General features: G+C 30.6%; 2 protein-coding genes across 9 annotated transcripts; both read left to right on the top strand.

Annotated features, from left to right (window-relative positions):
* The first annotated feature begins 1,018 nt into the window (after positions 1–1,018).
* LOC129289776 (putative leucine-rich repeat receptor-like protein kinase At2g19210) lies at positions 1,019–4,443 on the top strand. Of its 6 annotated transcripts, XR_008588228.1 has the most exons (9): positions 1,019–1,073; positions 1,206–1,277; positions 1,386–1,437; positions 2,088–2,254; positions 2,472–2,683; positions 2,763–2,889; positions 3,139–3,201; positions 3,335–3,518; positions 3,752–4,443. XR_008588228.1 is itself a non-coding variant. In XM_054926535.1 (6 exons), exons 1-6 carry the CDS (start codon positions 1,057–1,059, stop codon positions 3,772–3,774), a joined length of 609 nt encoding a protein of 202 aa, XP_054782510.1. In that variant the 5' UTR covers positions 1,046–1,056; the 3' UTR covers positions 3,775–4,443. The 6 variants fall into 6 exon arrangements, 2 of the variants coding, with proteins under 2 accessions (XP_054782510.1, XP_054782509.1); XR_008588227.1 differs by lacking the exons at positions 1,206–1,277; positions 1,386–1,437 and having other exon boundaries at positions 1,046–1,073; positions 3,335–3,460; XR_008588226.1 differs by lacking the exons at positions 1,206–1,277; positions 1,386–1,437 and having other exon boundaries at positions 1,046–1,073.
* A 7,176-nt stretch (positions 4,444–11,619) lies between these two features.
* LOC129289797 (probable LRR receptor-like serine/threonine-protein kinase MEE39) lies at positions 11,620–17,777 on the top strand. Of its 3 annotated transcripts, none has more exons than XM_054926561.1 (13): positions 11,623–11,873; positions 12,944–13,505; positions 13,603–14,078; positions 14,233–14,371; positions 14,580–14,651; positions 14,737–14,808; positions 14,892–14,969; positions 15,368–15,537; positions 15,747–15,958; positions 16,074–16,200; positions 16,441–16,503; positions 16,639–16,828; positions 17,043–17,777. In XM_054926561.1, exons 1-13 carry the CDS (start codon positions 11,759–11,761, stop codon positions 17,461–17,463), a joined length of 2,697 nt encoding a protein of 898 aa, XP_054782536.1. In that variant the 5' UTR covers positions 11,623–11,758; the 3' UTR covers positions 17,464–17,777. The 3 variants fall into 3 exon arrangements, with proteins under 3 accessions (XP_054782538.1, XP_054782536.1, XP_054782537.1); XM_054926562.1 differs by having other exon boundaries at positions 11,822–11,953; XM_054926563.1 differs by lacking the exon at positions 16,639–16,828 and having other exon boundaries at positions 11,620–11,873; positions 17,043–17,209.
* The last annotated feature ends 1,595 nt before the right edge of the window (positions 17,778–19,372 follow it).

Here is a 19,372-nt window from a genome sequence, read left to right as displayed (position 1 = left end):
GGAAAGAGAGCTGCTCACTGTCGCGCACAGGGAAATGGGAGAACTAGCAAACTGAACCTCTAACCATGACAGAAATCACTCCCACTGCATTATATAGAAACACGTAGCCGAAACTAACAGAGGAGAATGAAGGACGACAACAGAATTGACAAAACCTCCATGGCAGCAAGCACCAGTGACGCGCAGTAGGAAAAATGAACTCTGACATTTACACATAGCAACACAGTAAAGGAGGGGGAGGAAAGTTCACTCACAGTCACCGGCGATGACAGTAGGCGGCGGAAGAAACAGAGGAAAGTCGAGACAGGAAGGTCTGAGCTCGCTCGCTCGCTCTCGTTCTCTCTCTCTCGGCTGGTCTAGAATTTTCAAAAAAAAAAAAACAGAGGCGAGGAGGAAGCCTGATATATATCTGCCATTTCATTTTTTTTTCACTTCTTCCTTTTTTTTATGGGGCAAAATGGTAGTTTCTAATAACAGAGGAAAAATAAAAATAAAAATAAAAATCTCTAGTGCAAAACTTTAATAATAAGAACCAACAAAATCTTCACAGAACCACCAATGCATGTTGTTGTTGTTATTATAAATTTTTTTTTAAAATACAATAAAATTATCTTATTATTTAATCTAGCTTTATTATTATAATATGGGTTATTACAAGTTGGCAAAGTGATCCCTGCATGCCGAAAGATTATAGATGGGAAGGATTGACTTGCAATTACTCTAAGAGAATTCCAAGGGTCACATCTTTGTGAGTAATGGCTCTTTTGATCTTTTATAATTTTCAGAGTTGTAATGCGTGAAAGTTTTCATGGAAAATGAACTTACCAAATCGCTAAACAAATGTTCTCGTTCAAGAGTATCACCTGTTTTTCATGATGCTTAATCACACACGCACACACGCACACAAAGTGTTTGTCTTCGCTTTGACTTCAATCTCTCTTATTCTTTGCTTGTATTTTTCTTGGAAACGTGAATTTTCATTGTTAACAATTTCTAAACAGGAAGATGAGCTCAAGCAGATTGACAGGACAAATTGTAACTCCATTCTCCAACCTCATGATGTTGGATACCTTGTAAGTATCATTTATATGCAAGGTCAACTTTTATTCTCGAAGAACAAATAGAAGCTTCACGTTGTCTGTCTACGAAGCATATTTCTCATTTAATGACTACGCGTGATGGTAATAATGAGTCTCACATTGAAGGGATTTGTCGAACAACCAATTAACAGGGAAAATACCAGAATCTTTAGCACAACTACCCAATTTGAAACTACTGTGAGTTGCAACACTTGAGCATAGCAATACTTTTTTCTTGTTTAAAAAGTCTTGCAATTTATCTCGCGTGATGAATTTTCAGTAATTTGACAGGATATAATCTCACAGGCTCAGTTCCCAAGGCTCTGAGGGAAAAGTCAACTACTGGTTTAACTTTGAAGTATGTTCATATTCAAAACAAAGTACAAACTCTTTCAACTCATTAGCACAATGGGACCTCCGCACTGTTAGAGAATAGAGATTATTTTGTAATTATCTTGTATTTGTATACGTGTATATTCTCCCTGTCCTCTGCCTATACGTGTCTGCTTTTCATTGAATCTGTTGTAACGGCCTACTGTGGTCATGTACTATTTATTCCTCTGTTGAATGGTTGCCAGGTATCTTGCCTTGGCTTTATTCATTTCGTTTTGCCTTACTCTCGTTCTCGCACCTCTTGTGATAGAGAGGTTGCGGGTTTGGAACTCAGAGTAGGTGTGGAGGGTGTGCGCGTTTCCTTCTGTAAATATGGGTGGGCGGGTATAGTTGCTTTCTATCAAATAAAAAAAAAAAAAAACATTACTCAGCAGTTGCATTCTCTGCATGCTACACAGATTTTTTTCCTTCTTTGTTAGAATAAGACTATTTCAAAAGAATTGAAGAATGTGATAGCTTCATTTTTCTTTCATTTTCCATGTTTTCTGTGATGATAATAACCTAAATGTAGTCTTCATTTCTTATATTACTAATGTTGATGAATATACAAATCTTGAAATTTATTACTCATACCTTAAAACCGACACTTGCATATTGATGCTATTTTTTTCCCAGTCTGGTTGAAAATCCTGGTCTCTGTCAGATAGGCTCTTGCCAGACCATTACAAAGTTCATAAAACCACTAGTTGCATCCATAGCTTCGGTGGCAGTTCTTGCAATGACAGTCTACATTTCTTTGATGCTCTGCAAACTTAAAAGAAAACATCACAGTGATTCCAAAGGTGATCAAGTCCCCCACTTTCCTCCAAATCTGTCTCATCTTTTCTTGTATGAATCTTTGAAAAGTTATGCAAATTCGTCCTTTAATCAGTATTATGTATAGATGGTCCCTTTTTCTTGTATATGTAATTATGCATGTATAGAACTATAGATGGTCCTTGCTTAGCATTCTTTTGTGTATAATGCGATTGAAATTTTATTGTACGGACATTGCTGCAGCGATGTTGCCCGAGAAAGATGGTCAGATTAAATTAAAGAATCAAGGATTTTCTCAAGCTGAAGTTCATAGAATTACCAAAGACTTTGAAACTGAAATTGGAGAAGGGGGATTTGGGAAGGTGTTCCTTGGAAGACTAAAAGATGGTACCCACGTTGCTGTCAAGTTGCTTTCTGAGTCATCGCAGCAAGGGTTTGATGAGTTTCAATCAGAGGTTAGAAGTAAAAATCATTGATTAATTATTTTGGATCCTCAACCATTTCTTTCACATATAAGGTTCAGAATTAATGCAGGCAAAACTATTATCCCTTATTTATCATAAAAATCTAGTGTCTCTCGTGGGCTATTGTGGTGATGGTGACATGAGAGCACTGATTTATGAATACATGGCAAAAGGAAATGTCCGGAACCTACTGTCAGGTTTGTTAAGTCCAAATTTCCAAGCTTATTTATTATAATTGAAGAACAATATTTTAATGTCAGTTCTACAATTTGCTCACGAAAATTAAAACTGCAGTGTTATTTTATTTTTAATTTAGGTGACTAGTTGTTTTATGATTTACCCCGACAGTTTTCAAGGTTCTAAAATGTGTACCATAGAATTAATTAATTTGGGAGAATGCTTGACTTCAATTTTTTTTTTTTTAACACAACATGAACGTTTTGCAGATAACAACCCAAATGTTTTGAAGTGGAATGAGAGACTTCAAATTGCATTGAATGCAGCATGTGGTTTGTAGAATTTTTATTTCTTTCTGATCATTGCACTGTCAGCTCATTTTCCTTTTTTTTTCAGTGTTTATATTTGATTACCTTTATTATAACTTAAGCATTCACTTTAATTGCTTGGCCAATGGAAATGTAGGATTGGACTATCTACATAATGGTTTTAATCCACCAATAATTCAGAGAGATAAAATCTTCTAACATCTTGATAAGTGAAAATATGCAAGCTAAGATTGCTGATTACTGTCTAAAGCTTTTGCCAATGGTACTGATACTCCTATTTCAACTCAACCAACAAGCACATTTGGTTACCTTGACCCTGAGTATGTTGTTATATTATAAAGTTTGTTATCTTTTTTTCTTTTCCCCAATCCTTTAATATAATAGCTTATTAGCATTATGTTCATCATTCAAACCCATCTAGCTGTACATATATAAATTGCAACTTAAAGTAATCCACAGCTTTGAAATGTAGCATTGATTGTTGAAAATAAACTATCTGCTTAGCTTAATTAATTTCTTCAATGACTAATTAATAACCTTGCAAAATTTACAGATTCCATAGATCTGGAAACTTGAACAAGAAAAGTGATATTTATAGTTTTGGAATAATTCTACTTGAGCTAATGACCGGCCAGCGAGCAATAACTGGGACACCCGAAGGCACATGTCACATATCGGATTGGGTGAATCCAAAGCTTGAGATTGGGGATATCCAATCCGTTGTGGATCCAAGATTAGAAAGAAAATTCAGCACAGCTTCAGCATGGAAGCTTTTAGAGGTTGCCATGTCTTGCATAGCACCAATATCAATCCAAAGACCTGACATAAGTTTTGTTGTAATTGATCTAAAGCAATGTTTGGCTATGGAAACATCACTTGAAAGTGAAGAAAGCAGCAGTTTAATCTCAAGCACTACATTGGAAACAAGTTATTCTCAGTCTAGAATGTCATGCTCACCTCCACCTGCTAGGTAGGATTGTTTGTAGAGGCATGGTCTTTCTCTGAATTTGATTATCTCCAATCCCAGCAGAGAGATTTGTTTTGCTTTGTCAAACTGTTTGTTTGTTTGTTTGCTTTGTTCTAACAAACCCTTTTCTACAAAGTTATGTTTGGTTCAAGCAGACAGAGAAAAAATTTGCAAATGAGATAATAGAACTGAGCAAAGCCAATATATACGTATGTATATGCGTTGAAGGTTTTGTATTTGTTGTTTTTAATTGGTCTAATGTGCAAACTTGCGCCGAATCTGAAGTGAGGTATCAATTAAGATCATATTTCGCAATATAATCCACATGTTCTCTTTATTTTATTGATTTTTAAGTGACTGTCGATCGATTAATGAAATCAATATGCTTGCTTGTTACAGAGAAAAACTCAAATGTTTTGAAGTGGAAATTAAAGAAAGACTTGAGATATCTGGACATGCAAAATGCTTGTAAAACAATTCAGTATTCTGAAGATTACAATATTTTTTAATGCTTTATTGATCAAACTGTATAAATTATAATTCCACTATAAACCCTTAAAAATTCAACAGCTTTTTTTTATATATGAAAAAAGGAAGACTCAAACCCCATTGATTAAGTCGGAGATAAAAACTAATAGGGTAAAGTATACTTTTGATCGTCTAACTTTATATAAGATTTTAATTTGATATCTTAATTTTATAAAGTATATTTTTAATCATTTAACTCTAATACTATTAGTTTCAAATGATTATTTTTCATGCTAATCATATTTATTTTTTTAAAAACAAACTACATTTAAAAATAATTTATTAATATTTAAAAGTTCAATGTAAGAGGTTTTTACGATAAAACCAATAGTGTTCAAATTAAAAGACTAAAAATAAACTTTGAAAATTTAAGAGATCAAAATAAAATATTATATAAAATTAAACAACTAAAAAAATATTTTAGTCAAACTAATAAAATTGAGAATGATTAAAATAAATTTAGTTTGATTTCCTTGAAATAAAAGTCCAGCTAGCAGCTAGTTGAATAGGCTTTAAAAATATTGACCAACTATATGCCCCACAATCACAATTGAACGTCACGTGAAAGATTACAAACTTCATTTAATTAAGGATTAAAAAAAAAAAAAGTATAGCCCCTACAATCACAATTGAGTGTCACGTCAAAGATTACAAAATCCATTTAATTAAGGATTTTTTATAAAAGAAAAAAGTATAATAACTGGTGGTGGTGGTATAAGATATGTTTGAAAGATATTTAATATCTCAAAATATAAGACAATTTAAAAATATTAAAATTTTATCAAATATATTTATCTTAATATTACTCTTTTTCTCACTATTTAATTCTCATTTTTTTTAATATATTAAATGAAGCGTATTTTTAAAAGTGTATATTTTTATTTTAAAAAATAAAGTTGTTAAGTACATTTAATAAGTTTTATTTATATGAGATTTGGTTCAAAAGTATTTTATAATTTAGAATAGAAGAGTAATACAATAACAATGAAAAATAGAGCTGAAAAATTCAAAAAATGAAAAACAAAAAATTGAAAAAATTCTCTTGGAGATAAAACTAAAATGAATAAAACTCCCATAAACTTTGAGACAGTAGCATATAACCCTCTTAACCTTTAATTTTATTTTTAAAACCCCCTATTATTAATTATGTTATTTTTTCATGAGGGTTAAAATGTTATTCAACTAAAAAATATTATTAAACAAAAATATTATATTGTATAACTATTTATAATAAATTTTTTATATTTTTGGATAGTTGAGGCATTGATAACAAAGAAAATGTTATTATCACTATCTAAAATTTTAAATATTTATGTTTATATTAGTTTTATTCATGTTTTTTGTCATCAATGGTGCATGATTTTATTGTTTTAAAAAATAAATTCATATTTATATTTTTATGTTGATTAATGTAATGCACATGGCTAAAATATTTAAAATTTTAAATATTACCATGATCGAATAATTTATCTTTTAATACTAGAAAGCTATGCACCATTAATAACCAAAAAAAATAGATAAGGCTAACACAAAAGTAAATATTTAAAATTTTATATGGTGATAATAACATTTATTTTGGATATTATCAATGCCTTAACTATCCAAAAAATATAAGAAATTAAGTAGCCATAGTTCTACAATATAATATCTTGTTTAATAATATTTTTTAGTTAAATGACATTTTAACCCTCATGAAAAAATAATATAATTAACAATAGGGGGTTTTAAAAAAATAAAAATTAGGAGATTAATTTTAAACTTTTAAAAGTGAGAGGGTTATATGCAACTCTCTCAAAATTCAAAGAGATTTTATACATTTTAGTTTGGAGATAATGATTGATGGTCAAAATATAGCTCGGTGACTAAGACCAGGATTAGAAAAGAAAACTAAATGATAATTTCTGTCTTAATAAGTTCATAATATTGCCAGGAGATGTGGTTGGGAGATTTCATTATTTCCTTCTTCAATTTGGGATTTTATTCACAGAAAATCTTTTTCAGGCCAATGGTCATAACCAGATAAAGAATTTTAGGGCTATGACATTAAATAGTAGATTTGTTCTTGATCTTAAAAAAGATTCCACATAAAGAAGAGAAGATTATTAATGCGTCTATCCATTTTCACCAGGACTCATCCAAACAACACATTTCTTATCTTCACCATGTAAAAGGTCCATTTCTTTTATGCTTGTCCCCCATCTTTCAGTTCAATTATATCAGTCTGGCAAAAAGTAACTCAATTATTCCGCGTATTAAATAATTTAAACAAATAATAAATTGAAGAATTTCTGATCTGAAATGTGACATGTTTGTGACTTGCAGCTTATAATTATCCGGTAATTCAGATTTTCTTTTTCACTTCTTTGCCGAAAATATCATTAAGATCAGACATAAAACCAACGAACTATACAAAATAAAGACTGCTAAGGCCTGATTAATAAAAGTTGATCCAGTTAATATGAATTTAACTGACTCATAATGTAAAAGGTCATGATGAATTTATTAGCGGGAAATTCATTAGTGATTTTTAAATTCAAAGACATGTTGGTATTCTAATAATAAGCTACTGAGTTAGGACTCATTTAATTTTTTTTTTCTAAAAAAAATTAATAGTCTGAATAAGCATAAGCACAACAAAACATGCGCAAGATATTAAGCACAAAACGACACACCCCAACAAACAAACAAAGCTCCAAAACCCACCATACCACCTGGAAAACTTCAACATGTAAGCCTGAATCTGAGTGATGTTGATGATTAATTAATAGGGAAAATTATTTGATTCAGTCCCTGTGGTTTTAATTTAATTACAATTCAATCTTAAAAGTTTTAACCTGTTACAACATAGTTTTTAAAATTTGACTTGTTATAATGATTCAAGTCCTGAAATTTCCACCATTTCAAAAGTTAATCCTTGTAATTAATAAAATCTAGTCAGTCCCTTGAAACTCATGTAAGGTGGCAAAAAATGGTACTCACTGTTAGAAGAAGCTCACATGGCATCCAATTAAGCTACGAGTCAAATTTATAAACGGCAACGCTTAACTACTTAGTCTTTTATACTTAGTATTCTTTTAATTTTACCCAATCAAATCAAGACAAATAAATTTTAATGTATTAATAATGTTATAAAATAAATAATTCTTAAAAAAATTTATATGTCTTGATTTGATTGAAAAGAAGTATTTTATAAGTAAGATATACTATTTTTCTCCATTCATAGAAGGGGCAAAAAGAAAGAAAAAGGAGGGTGGGGGGGAACGCATAACTGCATTATCGTGCTCTTCTCTTCTGGCGTCGTGCGTTTCCCCGTTTTCTATTATATAATTTGGAAAAATACAAAAAAGAAAACATGATAGATATTAATTACTTATTTAACAAGAATTTTTTATTTTAAAATGGTTTATATTAAGTATTAAAAAGAAAAAATATTATAAATAAGATAAAGGGTTCAGTTTAATTAAATAACTAAAATTTATTCACAATAATCATAATTTTTATTATCATCTAAAATTAAGAGATTGATATTATTATATAAATAATTTTTTATATATAACCATTTAATTAATGAAAAATTTATTTGCTAAACTACATAAAACTAACAAAACAGTTTAAAAATATGAATGGCCAAAAGAAAAAAGGTTTGTTAGGAAAAAAAAAATAAGGCTGTTAGGAGTATTGTCTCAAAAAAGAAATTTTAAAGCAGGAAGGACCATGAGCTAATTATATTCAGGAAAAAGGACTAATTCATTCAAGTGGATAAAGCTTATGATATTAATTCAATAACAATTTTAATTTACTTGAAGGACGTTAGTCGTTTTTTGGAAATATATTCTTGTCATGATCTTTCCTACCAAATTTCCCCAACTTTTATCAAGTTTGGAAATCTGAGGAGTCGTAACCATTTGGTATCCGTCTGTTTCCTCACTTCAAGTAAAGCCACTTTAGTATCCAAATTCGCTGCATTGTTTTCTTTCAATCAAGTCCAATCTTCTTTGTTTGACCCAAAAAAAAAAAAAAAACAAGTCCACCCAAATAGGTTGTCATTTTGTGATATATAGGTTGGAATAAGAGCCGTTTGAAGAATTAATCTTTTGATTTTTGGCTGTGGGGATATCATGAGTAAATTTTTTTTTTTTTGAAAAAAGCATCATTAAGCATCCATGATCTCTTTCCTCCTCCCCTTATGTAAAGCTTTCTAAAAAAAAAATTAACCAATTTATAAAGTATGATTGTAACTTTTTACAAAGAGATATATATTTGTTGGGGCCGAACAATGACGTTAACTAAAAGCATTAAGATATGAGTTTGTGATTATTATATATCACTCCCTTTGGTCTCCACAAAGTACCTTCAACTATCTTACTAAAATTAATAAAAGAAGTAATTAAATTATTTTATTGATTAAAAATAGAATAAACTTTTAATTTTATCCATATTTAAATGAATTTTTTTTAATTTACATTACATCATCTTTCATAGTTTATGATTTTAAATATGAATAATATTGAAAATACGTAATAAGTATTCAAAATGTGGCTTATATTAAGAATAAAAAAAATACTTCTAAAAGGTGCCATGTGATAAGAACAAGAGAGAGTACTTATTAAATTCAATTCTATTTAACATGAGACTTCACACAATAGCGCGAGTCCACTTACGCTTATACGTTCTAATAATCTCTCTAATTACCTATGCCTACCTCATTTATTAAGATCCCTCATACCCTTCATTAAAAGTAAACCAGGTGAAAGTTCAAAATTAATTGAGATATTTTTTTTTAAAAAAATACTTCTTCCATCTTAAATATATGACAATTTAAAATAAGATTATGAATACCAATAATAGAACTTTATCAACTTATTTTTTTTTCAAAACAAACTACAGACTTTTAAAAATGCACGTATACAATTAATCATTATATTATAATATTATTTTAATTCTCTTCTCACTTAAAAAGAGTTCATGTGACATAGGTAGGAGTATTAATTATGAAGAGTACTAATTGCTTTCAACTAATTTCTTTAATACTCGTGAGTAAAGTAGATAAAGAATTATTTATCAAAAAAAAGTAGATAAAGAATTGGCCTTTGGATAATTCAGCGATCGACTTCATCACGATCCATGAAGCATGCAAACAAAAATGAAAAGGAGCCCGGTCCTACCACATATGATCAGTCCAAACACTATAAAAAAAAATAATAATAATAACTTTTGGCACGTCACCCATCAAAAGTCCAAAAACCATCATTAAATATTTTTAATGATAATTATTCAAAAAGTTTTATTGTTAATAATTTTTTATGACAATAAATATAATTAACAACTTGCCACCAAAAACTATTAACAACTAAATTTTTAATGAAAATCTTTTAATAATAAAAAATTACTGTTAAAAATCTTTAGCAACAACAAAAAGTTGCTGTTAGAAGTAATTTTTTTTTAAAAAAATCATCTCATGTCATGTGACATATCATATATTTAATGTGAAATATATCTAAATTAGGATTTGAATTTATGATCTTCACCTTCCAAGTTTTAAGACTTATTTTTTTGTCAGTTGAACTGAAATGCACCTGCAATTACTATTTGTGAAATTAAATATATATTATTTAACCACATATACATTTATCAAATAATATATTTTTAGAAATGTATACATATATATTATATTTTATTTTCATTTATTAATATGATAAAATAATTTATATGAGTGTGTGTATTATATTTTTAATAAAATATTATTTTTGTGATAGCAAATATTATTTTTGTTTGAAAAATGAACTTAAAATAAAATAATTTTTAAATATTCAATAATTTTTTTTAAAAAAAATCATTGTCAAAGGTCAATTTTTAACAGTAATTTTTAATTGTTATCATCAAAAATAAATTTTTGATAGTGACTTTTTTTTATCTTATTGTTAAAAATTTTTTTTAATATATAGTAATTTATGATTCAAAACATATGATCTTATCCATGATGAGTACTATTATCATGTTCTCGACAACAACATTAATCAGTCAGTCATTTAATATTACTATTATTTAACATTTCATGCCTCTCATCATCTCACAACCATCCTTTTATTTTCTTATGCTTTATTTCATTTCACCTACTCACACGGCTAGATTCCTTTCCTTTCTTCTTTTGGCAGCCTGCGTGAAACTCACTCCAGCAACAAATTTATTTTCTTTTCCCTAAAGTATTATTTCTTTTATAAATATTCCACATTAGCTCAATTATATCATTCTGCCAAAAATAAAACTCCATTACAAATGACAAACAAAATAGAGAAACAAAAGCTCCAAAGTCCCACCAACCACCAGCGAACTTTAACCTCGTTGTCTTTTATAAGGGAAGTCTACCCTCAGTGACTGTGCTCAGGAAATTAAATTTAGAATCGAAGCAATGGGAACTTGATCATTTGTAATGATTAACTATGTTTATTATGTGTTATTTAAGAAGAAAATGTTTTATATTTTAAATGGTTTTGATTCTTTATTAAAAATAACAAGTAGAGTATTCTTAATAAAATCAATCAGTTTTCAATTTAACTAGATAAAGATAATTAAAACTCATTCAAAATAATAACCATTTTATCGTTGAAATAAGAGATTAGTATTTAAATACAAGTGAATTTCGTATTTTATTTTTTATAGATAGCCATATAATTAATAAAAAATTATTTGATAAACTGCATTAAACTAACGAAAAAAAATTTGAAAGTAATGAATGGTCCCACCCCCCTCCCAACAAAAAAAAAAGTGGTTTGGAATCGCCCAAAAAAAAAATGGTTGTTAGGAGCATTGTGTCAAAAGGGGAATCTGGTTAAGTCAACATTTTTATCTTCTTTGGATTTTGTCACCCACTTTTTTCTGAACCCCTATTTCTTCCTGATCGACACACACTTTCGCAAAAAAATTTATTAATTACACATTATTAATGGTCAATTATTGCATGCTTTGTCGTGCATAATTTTTCCCAACAGATGAACAGATAATGGTCTCAATCTCATGCTCCTCAGTTCATTCTGTGTTCCGCTTTCCTAAAAACTTTGAGCAACCATGAAGATCAGGCCACTCTGGATTCTGGCTTTGGTGGTGCCTGCTTCATTGATCATCCATCTTCAAAAGTCAGCACAAGTTTTTGCCTCTGATGATGATCAAACTGATACAGGCCGTAAGCTCGTCGATTTATTCATCACACAATCACACACACAAAAGAATTTGAATTGGAATTTAGATTCTCTCAGTCTCAAGGTTTGTTTGATTATTATGTTTTCCTTATTTTTTTCTTCGTGATTTTTAACACTTGTTGGAAATTTATGATTGGTTTTTATGGTCTGTTTTCATTTCAAAAAGCTCATGAGGGTTACCATAGACTATGATTTTTTTTTTTGGAACAAAGACTACGATTTTAAAACTAACCTTTGGTGTAGTTCAATATATGAAAAAATTATTTATATTTTGACGAAATTCTAAGTACGTCTTCACAAATGTTGATATTACTACAGATAAGTTTATCTTACTACATATGATTTTTATGCATTGAATGAGGTGTAAGATGAATTATACTATTCATCACTTATTATAAGTAGTTAGTGCAGGAGTAATTTGTTTTGTGTTTTGAATGATTCTCTAAAGTTGAAAAAGTAAATTTCACGAAGTTTACAACTTAAAAAAAATGGAAGATTTTATGTTTTATAAAAAAATGAAATGAAAAAATACCAAAAAAAAAGTTCACATAAATTAAATGTTTTCAACTTTAGAGAATTTGCTTCCATGTGTTTTATATTTTATGTTGATCTTTCACTAAACTAGGATTTGGCTAATGTTTGATGAATTTGTACGATGAGGAAGAAAATTTTAAAAATTTTTAATATTTCCATCACTAAATTGTATTCTGACAATATAATTTAAACTTCAATTTATTTAATATATATTTAATTTTATCATCAAACATTTTTCGGAGTAGTGCATCAGATATGTTACTTATATATATATATATATATATAATTTACTTTTATATCACTTTTTTTCTTTTCTTCGATCATCTCAAACTTTTAATTAAACCCTACATCTTGCTTATTATTTTTTCCCTTACTACCCTTGTTTCATTTTTCTTTTAGATTTTCAGTTTATATTAAATATAGCCATACTGCTCATGACAAGTTTTCAAGATATTTTAATATTGATTATTCATATGCATTTGTCTTGGCACTTCCTAAATTTGCTTCCCAATTTAATTAGGGGAGATAAGCATTGATTGTGGGGTAACTGAAGAAAGTCAGGATTCAAATGGATTTCATCACGAGGCAGATGATGCAGAGTTTGTAGAATCTGGCAAAATATACAACGTGTCCTCTGATGACATCTATGCTAATAGCCAAGAACAGGTTTGGGAGCAAATGAAAACAGTGAGAAGTTTCCCGGAAGGGGTGAGAAACTGCTACACACTCAAACCCAAGAATGGCAAATGCAACAACTATCTCATTAGGGTTTACATGTCATATGGAAACTACGACCACAAAAACTCCATTCCATACTTTCATTTACATCTTGGCGTCAATTTTTGGGAAAAAATTAAGTTCCAGAATGTCACTGATATTCGACGAAAAACAGTCGTTCAACTCTCCCCAACAAACTACATTGATGTCTGTCTTATCAACGTTGGTAAAGGGACACCTTTTATATCGTTGTTGGAACTTTGGCCTTTGTCAAACTCTATATATCGAGCCTCCTCTAGTTTGCTCCCATTAGGCCTCATGACGTGTGTTAACCTGGGCATGTCCGAAAACCTTAAATTTATCAGGTACGTGTCTCATGACATGCACGTGTTCATTTATATAATTGCTCTTGATGAATTAGTAGAGTTCATTAATTAATGTCCTCACGCAATATCTATGCAGATATGCAGCTGATATCTATGGTAGGTCCTGGTTAAATGGAAAGATCGACAACTCAAAGCCAATATACACATCTGAAGGAATTAACATTGACGTGAAAGAGTACAGGCTGCCAAGTGATGTGTTAAAAACTGCAGTCCGAGCACAGAATGTTTCGTCTTCCTTATATATCAACTTGACCTCCATTAATTTTACAGCAGATAACGAGCATTATATTTACCTTCATTTTTTTGATTTCGAGGAGCATTCTAATGGTGAGGTAAGAAGCATGGAAATCACTTTCACTGATACCATCCGAGAGCCTGTAACTCTTAAACACGAAGATGTCCGTACCTTGGTTAAGAAAATTCCAAAAGGGGTTATTCTTAATGGTATTTCAATCACTTCGACCCCAGGCTCTAGCTTACCCCCCATGATCAATGCCTATGAGATTTACAGAGCACTGCCCCAACCAAATACCCCAACCCATGAAGAAGATGGCAAGTATATCTTCTCTGTTTGCTTTATCGTATCTAAGTTGTTTTTTTTTTTTTAATCAATTAAAGCCAAAAATATGTTGTTCTTCAACAATTTTCTGCCATATTTCATAGTTTCTTCCATGCAAATGATCACAAGGTTACTTCCATTTAACAGTTGATGCTATGCGGAATATCAAACATGCTTATAACATCATGAGAATCAGCTGGCAAGGTGATCCCTGCATGCCGATAGATTATAGATGGGCAGGTGTGACTTGCAACTACTCAGAGAGAATTCCAAGGGTCACTTCTTTGTGAGCAATGGTCTTTTGATCTTTTATAATTCTCAGAGTTGTAATGCATGATAGTTTTCATGGAAAATGAACTTCACCAAATAGCTAAACGAACATTCTCATTCAAGAGTATCACCTGTCGTGTTTGTCTTTGCTTTGACTTCAATCTCTCTTATTCTTTGCTTGTGCTTTTCTTGGCAACATTTTCATTGTCAACAATCTGTAAAAGGAACATGAGCTCAAGCAAATTGGCGGGACAGATTGTTACTTCATTCTCTAATCTCATGACATTGGAGGCCTTGTAAGTATCATCTATGCAAGGTCAACTTCCTATTATAAAGATGCAATGACTATATGTGATGGTAATAACGAGTCTCGCATTGAAGGGATTTGTCGAACAACCAATTAACAGGGGAAATACCGGAATCTTTAGCAGAACTACCCAATTTGAAACTGCTGTGAGTTGCAACACTTGAGCATAGCAATACTCTCTTCTTGTTTGAAAAGTCCTGCAATTTATCTCACGTGATGCATTATTCAGCAATTTGACAGGGAATAATCTCACAGGCTCGATTCCCAAGGCTCTGAGGGACAAGTCAACTACTGGTTTAACTTTAATGTATGTTCATGTTCAATACAAACTCTTAAAACTCATTTACCACAATGGCACCTCTGCACCATATGAAAGGGAAAAATTGTGGATTTGAACCAGAGTAGGTGTGGAAGGGGTGTGTGTGTTTCCTTATGTAAATATGGATGGGTGTGTGCAATTATTACTCAGCAGTTGCATTCTCTATACGGATTGCTTTTCCTTCTTTTTTAGAATAAGACTGTTCAAAAGAATTGAAAACTGTGATCAGTTCAGTTTTCTTTCATTTTTCATGTTTTATGTGATGATTATAGCGTAAATGTAGTCTTCATTTTCTTATATTGCCAATATTGATGAATATACAAATCATCAGTTTACTACTCATACGTTAAAACTGACAATTGTATATTAATGTTATATTTTCCTAGTTTGGATGGAAATCCTGGTCTCTGTCAGACAAGTTCTTGCAAAGCCATTACAAAGAAGTTCATAAAACCACTTGTTGCATCCGTAGCTTCTGTGGCAGTTCTTACAACAATAGTCTACATTTCTTTGATGCTCTGCAGACATAAAAGAAAACATCATAGTGATTCCAAAGGTGATCAAGTGCCCCACTTTCCTTCAATTCTTTGTATTATTTTTTCTTGCATGTGTCTTTGAAAAGTTTTGTAAATTGGTCCTTTAATCAGTATATTATGTATAGATGGTCCCTTTTTCTTGTATATGTAAGTATGTATGTATTCATGGTCTACCTTGCTTAGTATTCTTTCGTAAATGCTATTGAATTTTATATGTACATTGCCGCAGTGATGCTGGTCAAGAAAGATGATCAGATTAGATTAAAGAATCAAGGATTTTCTCAAGCTGAACTTCATAGAATTACCAAAGACTTTGAAACTGAAATTGGAGAAGGGGGATTTGGAAAGGTGTACCTTGGAAGACTAAAAGATGTTACACAAGTTGCTGTCAAGTTACTCTCTAAGTCATCGCAGCAAGGGTTTGATGAGTTTCAATCAGAGGTTAGAAGTGATGAAAGTCATTAATTAATTATTTTGGATCTTCAACCATTTCTTTTATATTATATTATATTATATTAATAAATTACCATAAAGATAAGGTTCAATATTAATGCAGGCAAATTTGTTATCTCTTATTTATCATAAAAATCTAGTTTCTCTTGTTGGCTATTGTGATGATGGTGACATGAGAGCACTGATTTATGAATACATGGAAAAGGGAAATCTCCGGAACCTTCTATCAGGTTTGTTAAGTTTAAATTTCCAAGCTTATCTATTACAATTGAAGAACAACTTGATGTCAGTTCCACAATTTTCTCACTAGAATTATTACTGCAGTGTTATTTTATTTTTGATTTAGGTGACTAGTCGTTCTATGATTTACCCCAACAGAGTTTGCAAGTTTCTAAAATGTCTACCATAGAATTAATTAATTTGCAAGAATGCTTGACTTTTTCTTTTTGCACAATATGAATGTTTCGCAGATAACAACCCAAATGTTTTGAAGTGGAATGAAAGACTTCAAATTGCATTGGATGCTGCATGTGGTTTGTAGACTTTTATTTCTTTCCTATCATTGTATTGGCAGCTCATTTTCCTATCTTTCAGTTGATATTTTAATTTTTTACCTTTATTATAACTTTTATGTATTCACCTTAATTACTCGGTCAATGGAAATGTAGGATTGGACTATCTACATAATGGTTGTAAGCCGCCAATAATTCATAGGGACCTTAAATCTTCTAACATCTTGCTAAGTGAAAATATGCAAGCCAAGATAGCTGATTTTGGACTATCTAAAGCTTTTGCCAATGATACTGATAGTCATATTTCAACTCGACCAGTAGGCACATTTGGTTACCTCGACCCTGAGTATGTTGTTATATTATAAATTTTGTTATCTTTTAATAGAATAGCTTATGAGCATTATGTTCATCATTCAAACCCATCTAGCCACACATATATAATTGCAACTTAAAGTAATCCACAGGTTTGAAATGTAGCATTGTATTGATATTTAAAAATAGACTATCTGTTTAGCTTAATTAATTTCTTCAATGACTAATCAATCTTGCAAAATTTACAGATTCCATAGATCTGGAAACTTGAACAAGAAAAGTGATGTTTATAGTTTTGGAATAATTCTGCTGGAGCTAATGACTGGCCAGAGAGCAATAACTGGAACATCAGAAGGCACACGTCACATATCTGATTGGGTGAATCCAAAGCTTGAGATTGGGGATATCCAAGCCATTGTGGATCCAAGATTAGAAAGAAAATTCAGCACAGCTTCAGCATGGAAGCTTTTAGAGGTTGCCATGTCTTGCATAGCACCAATAGCAATCCAAAGACCTGATATAAGTTGTGTTGTTATTGATCTAAAGCAATGTTTGGCCATGGAAACATCACTTGAAAGTGCAGAAAGCAGCAGTTTAATCTCAAGCACAACATTGGATTCAAGTTATTCTCAGTCTGGAATGTCATACTCACCTCCATCTGCTAGGTAGGATTATCTGTAGAGGCATGGTCTTTCTCCGAATTTGATTATATCCAATCCCAGCAGAGAGATTTGTTTTGCTTAGTCAAACTGTTTGTTTGCTTTATTCTAACAAACACTTTTCTATGAAGTTATGTTTGGTTCAAGCGGACAGAGAGAGAAAATTTGCAAATGACAGAATAGAGCTGAGCCAAGCCATTATATACAGATGTATATGCATTGAAGGTTTTGTATATGTTGTTTTTAATTAGGCTAATGTGAGAAATTGCACCGAATCTGAAGTAAGAAAGTTTGAGAGGTATCAATTAAGATCATATTTCGTAATATCATCCACATGTTCTCTTTATTTTATTGATTTTTAAGTGACTGGAAATCAATATGTTTGCTTGTTGCAGAGAAAAACTCAAATGTTTTGAAGTGGAAATTAAGAAAAGACTTGAGATATATAGACATGCAAAATGCCCGTAAAACAATTCAGTATTCTGAAGATTACAATATTTTTTAATGCTTTATTGATCAAACTGTATAAATTATTATTCCACTATATATAAACCGTTAAAAATTCAACAGCTATTTTTTATATATGAAAAAAGGAAGACTCAAGCCCCATTGATTAAGTCGACGATAAAAACTAATAAAATTGAGAATGATTCAAATGAGTTTAGTTTGATTCCTTGAAATAAAAGTCCAGCTAGCAGCTAGTTGAATAGGCTTTAAAAATATTGACCAACTATATGCCCACACATTCACAGTTTAATGTCACGTAAAAAGATTATAAACTCTATTTAACTAAGGATTTTAAAAAAAGTGTAGTGTAATACAACTGAGTCTATAGATCTTTCTATTTTATTATATATTACTTATCAAACTCAATTTTATCTAAAACTTTTTACATCAACTCAAATCCACCCATCTCTAATATTATTTGCAAGAAACAGATCACGAGAATGCATAAATTTAAATCTTGAATTTTGAATTAACATGTGTTGTTTTTTCATTTGATTCGTATATTACTTATTAAAATCAATACTATCTTACATGAGGCTTTTTGTATCAATTTAACTTTACTCGCACTTAAACATTTTTAACATCTATATTTTGGGAAAAAATCTCAAAGCCGTGCACGCAAGTTGCAGTCAAGATACAACTCACTAGAACCATCACCTTTATTTCTTTTATATATTTTGCCTCTCACTATAGCAACAAGCCAACAACATCAACTCAGTCCACTTCCTTTTCTTTCTTTCTTTTAGCCAAACCATCACCTTTATTTCTTTTATATATTTTGCCTCTCACTATAGCAACAAGCCAACGACATCAACTCAGTCCACTTCCTTTTCTTTCTTTCTTTTAGCCAAAATTCATACATTCACTCATTCAAACCACATATTTCTTATCTTTCCACAAAGAATATGCCATTTCTTTATAAAAAAAAAACCCAGTTATCATCTCAAATTATATCACTTTTAAAATCCCTAAACATATAACAATTATTAGGAGCAACCCTTGTCAATTTGCTACTGCAATTTTTGCCAGTGTTGACATTAAAATTCAATAATGAAAAGAAATTAAAATCTTAATTTAACAATCAATAACACACACACACACAAACAAGCTAGCTACATTATCTATATATAGTGCATGAAAAAATGCCTAGAAATCTTACACCAGCATATTTCTGAAATAAAAAATAAATTACTAAGTCACCACAACGTTCTTCACATTTCATCATGCCTCAGTGTAACCTCTTTTTTTGGGCCAAAGGAAAGAGTAACCTTTTTTAGGTTTAAAAAAAAAAAAGTCACCTTTTTCTTTTGTTTTGCTTGAATTTGACAACTCACTTGCCTGATTTTTTTTTTCTTTTCTTTTCGTTTTGGCATTGGCAACGTATAGGATCACTGCTTCAAACCACACATTTC

This window comes from Prosopis cineraria, unplaced genomic scaffold (assembly GCF_029017545.1).
Source record: "Prosopis cineraria cultivar Desert tree isolate PC_DT_omini unplaced genomic scaffold, ASM2901754v1 PC13, whole genome shotgun sequence".
Classification (NCBI taxonomy): domain Eukaryota; kingdom Viridiplantae; phylum Streptophyta; class Magnoliopsida; order Fabales; family Fabaceae; genus Prosopis; species Prosopis cineraria.
The sequence above is the reverse complement of the archived record's forward strand: the minus strand, read 5'-3'. Positions and strand labels throughout refer to the sequence as shown.

Bases quoted from the DNA above. Each gene is read 5' to 3' on its own strand.
- LOC129289776 (XM_054926534.1), top strand. The intron at 2,255-2,471 runs GTGATCAAGTCC...ACATTGCTGCAG, and splicing joins ACATCACAGTGATTCCAAAG to CGATGTTGCCCGAGAAAGAT. The intron at 3,202-3,334 runs GTTTGTAGAATT...ATGGAAATGTAG, and splicing joins TGCATTGAATGCAGCATGTG to GATTGGACTATCTACATAAT.
- LOC129289797 (XM_054926561.1), top strand. From the start codon at position 11,759: ATGAAGATCAGGCCACTCTGGATTCTGGCTTTGGTGGTGCCTGCTTCA. The intron at 14,970-15,367 runs GTATGTTCATGT...ATATTTTCCTAG, and splicing joins ACTACTGGTTTAACTTTAAT to TTTGGATGGAAATCCTGGTC. The intron at 15,959-16,073 runs GTTAGAAGTGAT...ATATTAATGCAG, and splicing joins TTGATGAGTTTCAATCAGAG to GCAAATTTGTTATCTCTTAT.